We start from the raw sequence: 14,959 nt of genomic DNA, 5'->3' as shown, positions 1-14,959 counted from the left end.
GTAGATTCACTCTTCCCAGTCTGGTGCAGGTCTACAATACTTTTCCTGGTGTCCTTCGAAAGCTCTTTGGTCTTGGCCATGGCGGAGTTTGGAGTCTGACTGTTTGAGGCTGTGGACAGGTGTCTTTTATACAGATGATGAGTTCAAACAGGTGCCATTCATACAGGTAACGAGTGGGGGACAGAAAAGCTTCTTACAGAAGACGTTACAGGTCTGTGAGAGCCAGAGATTTTCCTTGTTTGAGGTGACCAAATACTTATTTTCCACCCTGATTTACAAATAAATTCTTTACAAATCCTACCATGTGGATTCATGGATTTTTTTTTCACATTCTGTCTCTCACAGTTGAAGTGTACCTCTGGTGCAAATTACTGACCTCTGTCATCATTTTAAGTGGGGGAACTTGCACAATCGGTGGCTGACTAAATACTTTTTTGCCCCACTGTATATGAATTGGATTGAATTGAAAGCAGCACAGCTTTACCAGATTTAGCTTCCATGCGATATAGAGAGTCGTGGTCGTAATTTTTCTGCTGGTGGTTATTTCAAAGAGGTAGTTAGCTGGTGGCAGTTTGTGCTTCCTTCACATGCTCCACTTCCCTTTTTCACTTTCACTCTTAAACTCTGTCTCGCCCTGATGAACTTGGTTGTCATGGCTTTAAAGCGCGTCAAATTGTTTCTGTATGCCAAAAACCCCCAAAGGCAGCGAATAGTTTAATATTTCCCGGACATTTCTCTTCATTATTATCACTATTTCACTGCTGCTCAGAATGTCAGAGCTCTAACTTCAGCTATGAGGAAAGTGCGATCTTGATGATAAGCTTTTTACTTTTAAATGAATGGTAGCTGGTCAGTGGTATGTAGCCATGTAGATAATGATGATTTTGTCAGTTCATTTTTTTGCTGCAGTCATAGTGGATTTCATTTGTTTAGCCTTAAGACGAGAAATGATTAAGAGCTCGGGAGTATACGTGTAAAGGTGAATATCTTAAGATCTCGGCAGATAAACACAAGATACTCTATATAGCTCGATACCGAGAGAGGCAAGTCAGAAAATATGATTTATTGGTGCCACTTACAGTTACAAAATAGCCAAAACACACACGTCTGTTTCACTGTGGCTTAAATTCCAGTGTTTTAATATCACTGCTAATGTGTCTACATATGATCTTGGCTGAGTATTGCTGTTTGTGTATTGCTGTTTGTTGTCAGAAGATTTACAGTATACAATGTGTTAAGAAGAAACTGACTTACTTTACAAAAAAAAACAACCCCTAAGCTAGTACTTATTTATTAAATGCAATACAATGTCTGTATATGGGCCTGGTCTGATTATAATGAAGCAAAAGCTAAAAGTATGCCAATGGAAATAAATATATTTTTATTTTTTCTGTCTTCTAAAATGGTCACTGAGTATACTTAATTTATTGTGTATTAAAAATCTTATATTTTGCATTTAAGGTGCCCTGCGTGTTCTTTCTGGTTAAAAGAGCTTTGATCAAATCAAATCAAATCACTTTTATTGTCACATCACATGTGCAGGTACATTGGTACAGCACATGTGAGTGAAATTCTTGTGTGCGAGCTTCACAAGCAACAGAGTTGTGCAAAATACAATAATGTAAACTTCAGATCTTCAGATTATCTTGTGTAAAATTGTTTGTAATAATAACCACTTTAGATCGTATTTTTGATCCTGATTCTTTGTTCTGGTGCCTTATTTGCGTGTCTGAAATAGGGTCAGTTTGTTTCAAGTCTGCCTAAAAACAACACCCAGATGCTTACAGGTAGTAGGCATACCTTCAGGGGTCTAGTGGAGTACACGACTCAAACTCAGCCGTCAGCAAAAGGGGGGCCGACATGACTGATCAGTGTATCTATTGATTGTAGATCTTGACAATGCCACGCCTGCCTTGCCACGAATTTTCTTGACTTATTTAAATGTTGTTTTTCTCATCTAGGGAAATAATTCTATCATCATGTGCTTCTGTTGGCTTCTTGCTGAGCTAGTCAGCACATTCCTTCTTTATAAGAGTGTACCGGATGGTTTGGCCAGTCCTAATGCTTTTGCTATCTCTCTGATAAATTTGTTTGAGTTAAAAATCAGATAATTGGATGGAACCGTAGTTTGCTCACCTCAATGGACCCAGCACTGACGTCCTGGATGGAGGAAGGTAATAAAGCTCTTTAGGTAAAGTCAGATCAGCTGCGCAACTACCCAACTTAAAACTGTCACGTAATCCTTGGAGAAGAAAAGATGGTACTGGGATTTTTTTTTTATATGTATGTTAAGGCAAGGCAAGGCAAGTTTATTTGTATAGCACAATTCAACAACAAGGTGATTCAAAGTGCTTTACAGAGACATTAGAAACAAGAACAAATAAAAAGCATGATTTAAAATTGATTAAAACAAGCAAATAAACTAACTAACTAATTAACAAACAAACAAACAACAGTATATAAAATCAAAACAGATAAAATCAGAACAGTAGATAAAATCAGTAGTTAAATGTAAGTTTTGAAATTTAAGCTTAAAGTGTGGATTTGGTGCTTTATTCAAATGCAGCTGAGAACAGGTGAGTCTTCAACCTGGATTTAAATAAACTGAGTGTTTCAGCTGATCTGAGGCTTTCTGGGAGTTTGTTCCAGATATAAGGAGCATAAAAGCTGAATGCAGCTTCTCCGTGTCTGGTTCTGACTCTGGGAACTGATAAAAGACCGGATCCAGATGACCTGAGGGATCTGGATGGTTCATACTGGGTCAGGAGGTCATTGATGTATTTTGGTCCTAAACCATTCAGAGCTTTATAGGCCAGCATCAGAACTTTAAAGTCTATCCTCTGACGGACAGGCAGCCAGTGTAAGGACCTCAGAGCTGGACTGATGTGGTCCACTTTTTTGGTCTTAGTGAGGACTCGAGCAGCAGAGTTCTGAATGAGCTGTAGTTGTCTGACTGATTTTTTAGGTAGACCTGTAAAGATGCTGTTACAGTAATCAAGCCTACTAAAGATGAATGCATGGACTAGTTTTTCCAGGTCCTGTTGAGACATCAGATCTTTTATCCTTGATATATTCTTGAGGTGATAGTAAGCTGACTTTGTTATTGTCTTAATGTGTTTTTCTAAGTTTAGGTCTGCATCCATCACTACACCCAAATTTCTCGCCTGGTTTGTGATTTTTAGATGTATAGATTGAAGTTCTCTGGTGACCTGTAATCGTTTTTCTTTGGCGCCAAAGACTATTACCTCAGTTTTGTTTTTGTTTAGCTGGAGAAAATTGTGGCACAACCAGTCATTGATTTCCTCAATGCATTTACCAAGAGCCTGTACAGGGCCTCGGTCTCCTGGTGACATTGTGATATATATTTGTGTGTCATCTGCATAGCTGTGATAGTTTATTTTGTTGTTGTTTATAATCTGTGCCAGTGGGAGCATGTAGATGTTAAACAGAAGGGGTCCCAAGATGGAACCTTGGGGAACTCCACATGTGATACTTGTCTGCTCAGATGTGAAGTTACCTATTGATACAAAGTATTTCCTGTTTTCTACGTATGTTTTGAACCAGTTTAGTACAGTTCCTGAAAGACCTGCCCAGTTCTCCAGTCGTTTGAGTAATATGTTGTGGTCAACTGTATCAAATGCTGCACTGAGATCCAGTAAAACTAGGACTGACATTTTTCCACTGTCTGTATTCAGACATATGTCATTAAACACTTTGGTCAGAGCGGTTTCAGTGCTGTGGTTCTGTCTAAAACCTGACTGGAAGGCATCGTAGCAATTATTCTGTTTTAAGAAGTAACTGAGCTGTTGAGAAACTGCTTTTTCAATGATCTTACTTAAAAACGGGAGATTTGAGATCGGCCTGTAGTTGTTCATTTGTGTCTTGTCAAGATTGTCCTTTTTCAGTATAGGTTTGATTACAGCAGTTTTTAGTGATTCTGGAAACACACCTGATAATAAAGAAAAGTTGACGATCTGTAACAGGTCTGACTCCAAAGTCTTTGAGACCTTTTTGAAAAAACTTGTTGGCAGGACATCTAAACAGCAGGAGGAGGAGTTCAGTTGACCTAAGATGTCCTCCAGGTCTTTGCTGTTAATAGGTTGAAACTGTTTCATGGTGTTTAAACAGTTTTTTGGTGGACACAGTATATATCCTGGATCTGCTGTTGATGTACAAATTGCTTGTCTAATTTTTTGGATTTTTTCAGTGAAGAATTTGGCAAAGTCATTGCAGGCCATGGTCGAATGAAGTTCAGCTGCCACTGACACAGGGGGGTTTGTTAGCCTGTCAACTGTAGAAAATAAGACCCGAGCATTATGGCTGTTTTTAGTGATGATGTCAGAGAAGTAGGACCTCCTTGCACTCCTCAGTTGTAAATTATAATTGTGAAGTTTCTCTTTATAGATGTCATAATGAACCTGGAGGTTTGTTTTTCTCCATCTGCGCTCAGCTTTCCTACACTCTCTTTTTTCATTTTTCACCAGTGTGGAGTTTCTCCATGGAGACTTTTTCCTTCCAGAGATAACCTTCACCTTAATGGGAGCAATAGTGTCCATTACATTTAACATGTTAGCATTGAAGCTATTGACGAGTTCATTGACTGACCCTCTGGACAGGTCAGGTGTTAATGGGAAGACCTGGTTAAAAATTGCACTACTGTGTTCAGTTATACACCGTTTTGTGATCACTGTTGTTGATATATTTGTGTGGGCTGAGATTTTACTTTCAAAGAAAACACAGTAATGATCAGACAGGCCCACATCAGACACAGTAACCTTTGAAATGCTCAGGCCTTTGGAGATCAGTAGGTCAAGAGTGTGTCCTCTATTATGTGTGGCCTCTGTTACATGCTGAGTCAGCCCAAAGTTGCCCAGAGTGTTACTCAGGTCTTTAGTCCCTTTGTCCTGAGGGTTGTCCACATGAATGTTAAAATCCCCAGCAATAATTACACAGTCAAAATCAACACAGATCACAGACAGCAGTTCACTAAGGTCATTAAAAAAGTCTGTGCAGTATTTGGGAGGCCTGTAAACATTAAGAAACACAACTTTGGATGGGGCCTTCAGCTGTAAAGCCACATATTCAAAAGACTGAAAACTTCCAGGAGATAGCTGCTTACATTGAAATGATTCATTAAATAAGACAGCAACCCCTCCTCCTCTCCTGCTCGCCCTGACCTCACTGATAAAACTGTAGTTAGGAGGGGTCGTCTCGATGAGAACAGCTCCACTGTTACTTTGGTCCAACCAAGTTTCAGTTAAAAACATAAAATCAAGGCTGTGCTCAGTGATTAAATCATTAATTAAAAATGTTTTCCCAGCTAGAGATCTAATGTTTAATAAAGCCAACTTAAGTGTTTTAGAGGTATTACTTGTCCCCTCGTGTTTGGGAGCAGTCTGTGGCACACAAGGTATGTTTACTATGTTTAAAGATCTTTTAGAGTGCAGCTCTCTGTGTTTTGACCAGGCCACATGTCTCCTGTCACCTAAAAGTACAGAAATTTTAAAACCTTCTAGTAAACAGGGTCCCAGCTTCTCCTGGGAAAAGTCATCACTGCCATAATCCTCACAGCCCGGACCCTTCACACATCACGCATCAGACTGCGGAGACAGGGCATGAAGAGGAACTAAGGGGGGCGAGGCTGGGCAATGTGACTTTGATTGCTCTGTTGAGGGTGGGGCTCAATGGCGAACCTTTGGCCGCTCTGGTGGGGGGTTTATGGGGGACAAAAAGGGATTGGGACGGGGGGGTAGATCTGAGCCCAGCATTGACCCGCTCCATCATCTCCTCAGTGAATTTCAGGTGTGGGGAGGAGGGAGAAAGGGAGGGGGAGGAGGGTGATGGCCTGTCAGGGGTTTGGGGGACTGGGGAAGGTCGTGGTCCCTTGTCCTGGTCGTTGGTGTTGTTGAGAGAGTTGGAGGCAAATAGGGACCCCTCTTCTTGCCTTAGATGTCTCTCCTTTCTGAGGCTCTTCCTCAGATGCCATGGATGTCTCTCCTTTCTGAGGCTCTTCCCGGGTGGGGGCAAATGGAGCTCCTCCTCAAGGTTTCTGCTGGGCTTTGTCTGTTCTTGGAGTACTGTTTGTTCCTCTTTATGAGATAACTCCTCGTTTATCTCAGCCTTGGCACCAAGCACGGATGGATGACGTATGGAATAAAACAAGTTGGAGGTGAACAGTTTCACCCCTGACTTGTTAAAATTAAATCCATTTGCTTTGAACAGATGCCTGCGTTCCCAAAAAATATTAAAGTTGTCGATAAAATGCACTGAGTGGTCAGCACATGCTGATATAAGCCATTTATTCAGTGTAAACAACCTGCTGAATCTCTCGTCTCCTCCTCTGACCGGCGGTACAGGTCCACTGATGAATACAGCTGCATTCAGAGAGTTTACAGTATTTAATAATCCAGTAAAGTCCCGTTTCAGAACCTCCGACTGTTGTTTGGACACATCGTTTGACCCTGTATGCAGAACAATGTTTGTCACAGTTGGATATTCATCTGCAATTTGAAGAATTCTCTCCTTCAGGTTGTTGACCATATCGTTAGGAAAGCAGAGGACTTTAGTGTTCTTACCGCACATCCTTTGTACATCCTTTACGGCAGAGTCACCCACAATCAGAGTTTCAGGCCTAGCCTTTAGCTTTCCCTGTGGCCTTTCACTTTTCAACAGATTTTCAGACCTTATTTCGCTGCTTTTAGATGGATGGTTGTCCGATATAGATCCAGGGTCCTTTGATAGTGGAGCAAATCTGTTCTGCAGTTTCACATTCAGTTGTTTTGGAGGTTTGTTGTTAACCTTCCTATTCACGGTTGTCCAGTCCTGTTTCCTCCCGTATACAGGGGTAGAAGAGCTTCTCTGTCTCGTAGGAAGTGAAGGCCAGTAGGTTTCAGAGATTTCAGCTCGCTGTGCCTTGCCTGTGATACGTCCTCCCCCTTCCAGGAGACATGATTTATGTCTTGGTTTTGCACCAAGACAGTCTAAGGGGGGATTATCACTTGAGGATTTATAATAATGCACAGAGTCTACTTTCTTGGTCATGTTATCTGTGCTCCTTAGCTGTGTACTAGCTTGCTCATCGCCATTGTTTTGAATCAAAGGCAAGGTTGTTTCATTTCCACACAGTCCATTTACCTCCACGTTTACTTCTAAGCGATGAATTTTTGTCTCCAGTACTGCAATCTTCTGCAGGAGGCTGTGGTAGTCATCTGTGGAGAGGGAAGGCATCTTGTTGCTAGTTAGCCTAGCGGTTAGCACCTTTCCAGGCTATTGAGGCTGCTCGGTGCCCAGACGCTGTAATCAGGCTTCAGCTGTGTCTAGGCCACAGACACACGGAGCGCTGAGGACAAGGTAACCATAAAATGTTGCTGTTTCTGTTAAGAACACTCTAGTCCTAATGATCTACAAGTGTCCAGAAGTTATCGCAGGTAAGCTCACACGGAAAAAAGGGAAAAAATCAGCATAAAAATCAATATAAGAAGCAAAGCATTCAAGAGCAAGCTGCGTTAGAGGTCCAGCGTGCTCCATTAAACCAAACTATTTCAATATCAGCATTGATTTAGTCATTGGAAGCACAGGTCTAATAAAGTAACCTCAGGAATAATCATATTATTGCATACGTTTTCTTTATTTAAAGGTTATTCAAAGGTTATCACCCTAACTAATCGACTAAGCAAATAGACTACTGGCATAGATGTGACTGGGAATAAAACCGCAAGAAAAAAGGAATAGTTGTCCTTTGTGTCTTTTTCATGTTATCCAGTTCATTATTCTAGTTTGGGCAGAAGCTGAATAGACAATTTTTCAACTTTGAACTGTTGATTTCTTGGAATCTACTCCACATTTTTTTTTTCTATATAAATTATTACTGCAGATTAAAGAAGGGAAATGTCTTCACTTTAAGTACAGAAAAAAAATGGAAAAGAAACTGTCACAGTAAAAGTTTGCATTTTATTGGTAAAGAAAAAAAACCCAAAAACGATAGAGATGCATACAAATTATAATCTACATTTAGACCACCTCGGTCAGCGGCCTACACGTACAAAGAAAAACCCGAAAACAAACCCAAAGGACAATTAAGTCTCACAGTCAACGTGTTACACTAAAAGGGTTCACTAATTTTACTATACTGATTAGTTTTATGGGTTCTTGGTTTGGCCAAACAGAAAACGCACCCTTTCATACTTAAAGCTACTAAGATGTGACACATGAAAAATAAAATTACGTCAATTCAAGAAGCAGGACTGCAGAAATGTGTACTTTGTTTTAAATGTTTGACATCGCACTCCCGAATTTCTTTATAAAAGAAACCTCCAATATGTTACATAATGGTCAAATGGTTATCTCACAAAAAGTTAACACATAATTCTGTTTCCGGATAACGTATGGGTGTTTAACAAACAAAAAAACTCCCCCTAAAAACAAGACTGTGGGGAGGAGCAGGTTGTTCAGGGGTTCCTGACCATGGAATGTTTTTAATCAAGAAATAAAAATGGTGTGTGCTATGAGGAGGCCTGAGGTTTTTAAAAAACAAAACAAAAACAAAAAAAAATAAAATGTAGAATTACAAAAACAAACCACAAAAAATAATCATCCAATTCCTCTAAATGATGCGACTTTCTACCGATAATGACGAGGTGGTGGGCTGTGGTGTGGCGGAAGGTGTCTTCTTGGAGGTGGGCTATGCCGTGACATAGCATGGCGTGGGGGCGACTGGTAGCGCGCAGGGGGAGATCTTCTGTTATAGTAAGGAGAATAGCGACCTCTGGATCTGGAACGGGATCGTGATCGATCCCAGTTGGGAGTACCTCTTTCCTCATACACACGGATATAAGCAGTCTCCCCCTAACAAGAAATAACGAAAGAATTACACGACATCAGCTGCAGTTTATCATCAGAGGAACGATTAAATCTCACCATCACTAACACTAACCTGATGTGAACGGAACTCTGTCCCATCCAATCTACGCAGTGCATACTCCATGTCCTCTCTACGGAGAAATTCCACTACACCCTCTCCGTCACGCTGCACATCTGCAAAACAGACATCTCCTGCTTCCCGCATGTGATCCTTCAGATCCTGCCAGCTTCCAGATGGTGGCAGTCCTGGAACAGGAAAAGACTAAATGATGGTGTGGACAAAATATACTTCCCTGCTTAAATTTACCTGACACTTTAAACCTAAAATCTTAGCAGGAAAGGGTTTCATTATTTCTCCAAAGTGCAACTCTTTCTTTAATTCATTATTTTTATACAGTCTGACCTTTACACCTCTTGAAACCTAAAGAAGATGGAGAAGTGGAAGACTTTGCATTTCCCCTGCCTTTAAATTGCTAAAAATGCCAGGAATGACACAACCTGGTTAATGTTAAAACACTATAAAGCTAAGACCTGGATTTGTGGTCTGTCTAAGGTGTTACCTATTCAGCACCAAGTGTTAATTTACACTGTCTTTAATCATTAACACTTTCCATGCACAGCAGTTACTTATTAATGCCAAACCCACAGTTGAAAATACTGAGATGGTCAATCATCCTTATAACCAGTAGGAAAAAACTAATTGACTTTTTCAAGTCTCCTGACTGATAAGTCCACCCACTTCTCCACCCAGTGTTTTAGGTGAACTACAGAAACATTTGACAAAGCACATAACATAATTAATGATACACAATGACAAAATGACACCTACCATCACTATAGCCGGTGTTTGGGGTTACTCAGCCAACATGACCGGTTTCACTTTACTGTTTTGATTTTCATGACCTCATCCACTTAGTCCCTTTGACTTCCAATCCGCCATGAGAGAGAGAAACATATCTGCCTATGACTCATGACGTCCTCAACTAGTCCCCTTGTCCTCCAGTCCGCCATGAGAAAGAGAGAATGATCTGCCTACGACTCATGACGTCCAGCTACCAGTCCCCTTGTTCTCCAGTCCGGCATGCGAATGGGAGAAAGTTATCTGCCTAAGACTCCTATGTCCACTTTCCTACCAGTCCCCTTGATTTCCAGGCCGTACCGAATGAGAGAGTAATATTAATTGGCTACGACTCATGGCGTCCACCTACCAGACACTATGACCCGGAATTCAGATCTTCGAGTTGGGGGTCCAAATCTTCCTCTAGGTGCTCCTCCACCACCTCCCATTGGGCCAGGTTTAGAACGGGGATACTCCACACGCAGCTTGGAGTCCCCATATCCATATCCATTCCTTCCATAGACCGCATCATCTGCATCCCTAAGAGAAGAGAGCAAAGAACTCCTTACCAAAGTACGCCTAGCGGACAAAGGTTGGATATCTTGTCTCCATCCATTCCCTGCCGGCAGTCACTGGAGACGATATACCACAAAATTTATGGTGTCCAACAAGGAGGAGTGTGATTCGAGTTGCCAAAAACCATCCGCAAAACTCACCGTGGGTCTTCAAATCGGACGAAGGCAAAAGGGATAGTGCCTCTATTGTTCTTCAATTCTATTTCACGAATTTTTCCATATTTGTAGAAGAGATCCTCAATGTCTCTCTCCTGGACATCCATGGGAAGATTCCCCACATAGATCCGGCCATCAGACATGTTGGCTGAGTAGGCGACACTGCTGACACAAAAGAAGGGGGGCACCTGCAGACTTTTAGAGATCACTTCTTGCTTTCACAAATAGCTGTGGAAGTGGTCCTTAATCATATTCCTAGTCCCAATCCAAAACTTAGTCCATCCGCAGACAATTCCTTAATTTACACAAGAATAAAGCTTTAAAGAAGGGATGAAGCCGTGATAGAAGTAAATGATGGGCTCAAGGAAAAAAAAAAATGGCACAGGACTTCGGATCCAAGCCTGAAAACTTTAAAAACACAGTGTAATGAATGTCCAGCCATTTCAGTGATTACAGATCTGTTCTCTTTAAAGTGAGATTATAAGCATACTGTGGGAAAAAATGTAAAAAGGTACTAACAATTACCTGTGTGTAAACGGTAAATGAACTGATGCTTACGTGTTTTTCTACTCTGCTTTTTACTGCAAAAACAATATTTTCTATGCCTTTAACCTTTTTGTTTTGTTTTATGTGGATTAAGCTAGCATGCAATTCTGTGTGTACTAAAAAAATTTATTTTGCAAAACCTTTTAAAAAATGTCTTTATATTTTTCCTTGGAAAATAGGAAATATGTGCCAACCTAAATGGAAATTTAAAAACCGTATACAAGGCAAAAATGTCTGTAGAATTCTAATGACCTTGAAAGTCAATATTTGTTATGACCAACTTGATCCTTGAACACAGCCTGAACTCTCTGAGGGATGTTTTCTTAAAGTAGTCTTCAGGAATAGTTCTCTAGGCTTCTTGAAGGACATTCAAAGCTCTTCTTTGGATGTTGGCTGCTATTTATTCCATTCTCTGTGAAGATGATCCCATACTTCTTCAATAATGTTGAAGTCCAGGCTCTGGAGAGGCCACTGTGTTTTTCTGTCCAGGTATGTTTTTACTGCATTGGCAGTGTGTTTGTTATCAGTGTCATGCTCAAAAATGAAGCCGCTAACAATCAGCTGTTTTCTGATTTTACGTTATTTTCTGTGTTTATCATTTCACAAATTTTTCAAAGAACTCCAGCCAACACCACTGGCTGAAATACAGCTGCAAACCATGACAGAGCCTCCACTATGTTTTACAGATGGCTACAGACACTTACTGTTGATGTACTGTGACATCCTCCTTTCAACCAAAAACTTCAAATTTGGATTCCTCGCTCCAGAAGACCTGTTGCTACTGATTTTTAATCCAGTCCTTGTGTAATTTGACATACCTCAAACTCTTTCTCCCCTTTCTCTTTCCCCCTGTATAAGAATGGCTTCTTACAGCCATCCTTCCACTGAGACCATTTCTGTTGAACCTTCAGTGAACAGTACATAGATCACCTGAAGGTCCAGATGTATCTTTCAGGTCTGACACAGTTCTTTGGTGGATGGATTTCTTCAAGACATGACCTTCAGATCCTGTAGATATATATATATACATATTTGGTGGGGGTAAGATTTGCCACTTCTTTGGCCCTCCAGTTTCCTCTCTTTTTTAAATGGACACACTGAACACCATGCACAAATTTCAACTAAGAGCTCTTTGGTAATCACTTTGTTGGTGCCTAGATACTATTTCATGTCTGTCAAACTGTGTTATTGTTGGTGTTTTTCATGAATTCAACAAAAGAAATAGGAACACCTGTGTTTTAATGACATGCTGATATAATACAGTGTCAAAAATACAATTTTAAACTGCTTCTTTGTTAAGTGTATTGTTATCCATAGACATAACACTATTCAAAGAAAAACACTGACTTTCAGAAAACCTGGAGGACTATTTCTCAAGACCACTTTAAAAATTACAAGGAAGTCTAGCTCAAAGCAAAATATAAAGAAATGATGGGCAGCGCAACACTTTCTTATATTTCTACTTGTAAAAAAAGGGAGCCAATAATATGAAAATTGTTTGACGCTTAGTTGGGAGGGCAGACCTCCAAAGCAGCACAACAATATGGAAAACGCATAAGAAAACTGTTCCAGCTTAATGCAGCTCAGCGACTACAACCATGCTATGAAGGTAGGTGATAAAGACACAAATAGAGCACTCACTAGTTGCACTCCATATGACATGCAAAATAAATGGTGGATGAAACTAGTTAAAAAGCTCCGTTTCTATTTTATTAGGTTACAACACTCCAAAGGGTCCTGATGAGCAGTTATGCTATCTTTTCACTTCAACTTTCTCAGGAAAGCACCACGCCACCGGCTGTTGGTCTTACATTTGACATATACTGTGTAACAACTAGTCTATTGCAGTGCTGCTGCTGGCACCTTGTGGCAATAGACACACAGTTTGAATCATGTAGTCCGCGATCTATGACGGCAGCTCACTGGAAAAAGGCTAAAAATTCAGATTGTTGCTTTTACACCAATAAGTGCTGTATTTTTGCCCATACTATCACAAACATAATTATTACAAAATTACTTTGAAAAATCGCAATATTATCATGAGACTGTCGCCGTCCAATGTGCATTATTCCAGACTGACACTACTATTACATTTTTCTGTAAACTCAGGCTGGTGATTTTAAAAGCTGCCGCATAAAATTTATATACAAACCCAGCATTTTGAAACAAAATGTAATATTCATAAAAACGGTGTTTTGGTGGCTGTCATACAGCTGCTAACAGGTGTTTTCCGTACCCTATACGTTTACCTGGACTTGAAGGCGTTTCCGGGGCCTTGAAAACCCCGTTTAATCGAGCAGTTGCTGAACCTACCAAACCTGTTTAACGTCCCATAGCTGAACAACTGCGATCTGACCTCAATTTAATCTAAAATTCGAGAGCTCCTGGTTAGCATTACCGCTTAGACACTACAGTCCAGATTCGTTCCAGCCATTCAAATTTGGCTTTGCCCTAAAATATCACAGTGGCTACTGCTAAAGTAGTCATAGCTATTGTTAGCAACAGGCGGCTGTAAACGAGGGGTTGCTTACATTAAAAGCAGTTCAGGTATTTTCCTTTCTTTCTTTTGTTTTTTTGTTTTTTTAAGTCTTGTAACACGGCCTCTGGAGTCGACCCATTCAACTTGACCTTTATATCTAGAAACTAACCCCTAGCTTATAATTTGCACACCAGCAATTGCGAAACCAGCGCAGTCCCTTTGTTGGTAACGTAAGGTCGATCAGCGAGTCAGGCTAAAAAGACTCTGGGTCGGCTACAATTTGCTAATATTTATCGCTTTCAGAGAGCGCATAATAAATGCATATGGTAAAAAAAACAAACTTAAATTAATAAATGTCTCTGATTACCTTTTAGAGCAGGTAAATGTGCCTGTTTGTAGAATTAATGCAACCAGTTAGCACACTCTGCTGCTTCCGCGTAAGTTAGCACATTTACGGGAGATGGCTGCGTTCTTCTTCTACAGCTTTTCATTTCCGGCAGACAGTAGCCACTGTTACATCATTGCTGCCCCCTGCTGCTGGGAGAAGTTGTGGTGACGATCAGTGAGCAGCAGCCGAGCGTTACAATAATGTTTGCTTTGAGAGGGTTGTTGGAGCAGTAGAGAGAAGATTAGAAGAACACGTGCGCGGTGTCTTTGTGGACCTAGAGGAAATATATGATAGAGTGCCAAGACAGGAGTTGTGGTAGTACACAGGAAGTCAAGAGTGGCAGAAAAAATATATATATGTGAATATGCACTTGACTTTATAGTTGGTCTGAGACTTACTAAAACAAACAAACAAACAAACAAGAAAAGGAAAATAAAATAATCAATTTTTCCCCTAACCTTAATTTTGAGTTATAAAGTCAAGTTTTGAGATGACCAAAAAAAACAAAAAACAAATAAGCTTTTATACGAAACTGAGAGGGACTAAAATTGAGAACACTGACTGCTTTATTTTGTAACACAAAATAGTTCTCATTTCTATCCTCTGAATTAAAAGTTCATTATTAATTTAATTTTAATAGAGAGAGCGAGAATATCAACTTAAAATCTAGAAAAATTTTCACATTACATAAAAGCTATAAACTGATTTGCACATCATAGAGTGAAATAAGTATTTGATCTTCAAGAAAACACAAGTACCTGGTGGTGTTGCTAAGCAAGGAGATAAAGCGTTTCTTATAGCTGGTCACCACATCTGCACACATCTCAGGAGGGATTTTGGTTGACTTCTCTTTACAGAAACATTTAGGTTTCTTGGCAGGTGTTTGCAACTTGAAGCTTCAGCGTCAAAGATTTTCTACAGGATTTAGGCTGGCTACCCCCCCCCCCCTTTCTTTTCATGTAAGATTTTATGGTACATGCCCGCCCCTCCAGTGGCCCCCTCCATGCAGCAAAGTCATCCTGTAATCCTTAGCAGAAAAACAGTATGTTTCCACCTCGATCCTTGATTGTGGGTCATACTTTCTCTTCCTCCACACACAGTGGGCTGAGTTAAGTTCG

The 14,959-nt window shown here is 40.4% G+C and overlaps 1 protein-coding gene across 3 annotated transcripts; it reads right to left on the bottom strand.

Annotated features, from left to right (window-relative positions):
* Positions 1-7,930: 7,930 nt before the first annotated feature.
* Positions 7,931-13,976, bottom strand: srsf9 (serine and arginine rich splicing factor 9). 3 transcript variants are annotated; one of them, XM_085413875.1, is made up of 5 exons: positions 13,821-13,976; positions 10,414-10,590; positions 10,068-10,237; positions 8,933-9,105; positions 7,931-8,844 (listed from the first exon to the last, which is right to left on the bottom strand). In XM_085413875.1, the coding sequence occupies exons 2-5, from the start codon at positions 10,569-10,571 to the stop codon at positions 8,620-8,622; spliced, it is 726 nt and encodes a 241-aa protein (XP_085270001.1). In that variant the 5' UTR covers positions 10,572-10,590; positions 13,821-13,976; the 3' UTR covers positions 7,931-8,619. The 3 variants fall into 3 exon arrangements, with proteins under 3 accessions (XP_085270001.1, XP_085270002.1, XP_085270003.1); XM_085413876.1 differs by having other exon boundaries at positions 10,414-10,616; positions 13,821-13,958; XM_085413877.1 differs by having other exon boundaries at positions 10,414-10,593; positions 13,821-13,952.
* Between the last annotated feature and the right edge of the window lie 983 nt (positions 13,977-14,959).

The sequence above is a fragment of the Rhamphochromis longiceps genome, linkage group LG7 (assembly GCF_057381845.1).
Source record: "Rhamphochromis longiceps isolate RC_006_pf linkage group LG7, R_longiceps_female_GT1.1, whole genome shotgun sequence".
NCBI lineage: Eukaryota > Metazoa > Chordata > Actinopteri > Cichliformes > Cichlidae > Rhamphochromis > Rhamphochromis longiceps.
Note: the sequence above shows the minus strand (reverse complement) of the source record. Positions and strands in the feature narration are given on the sequence as shown.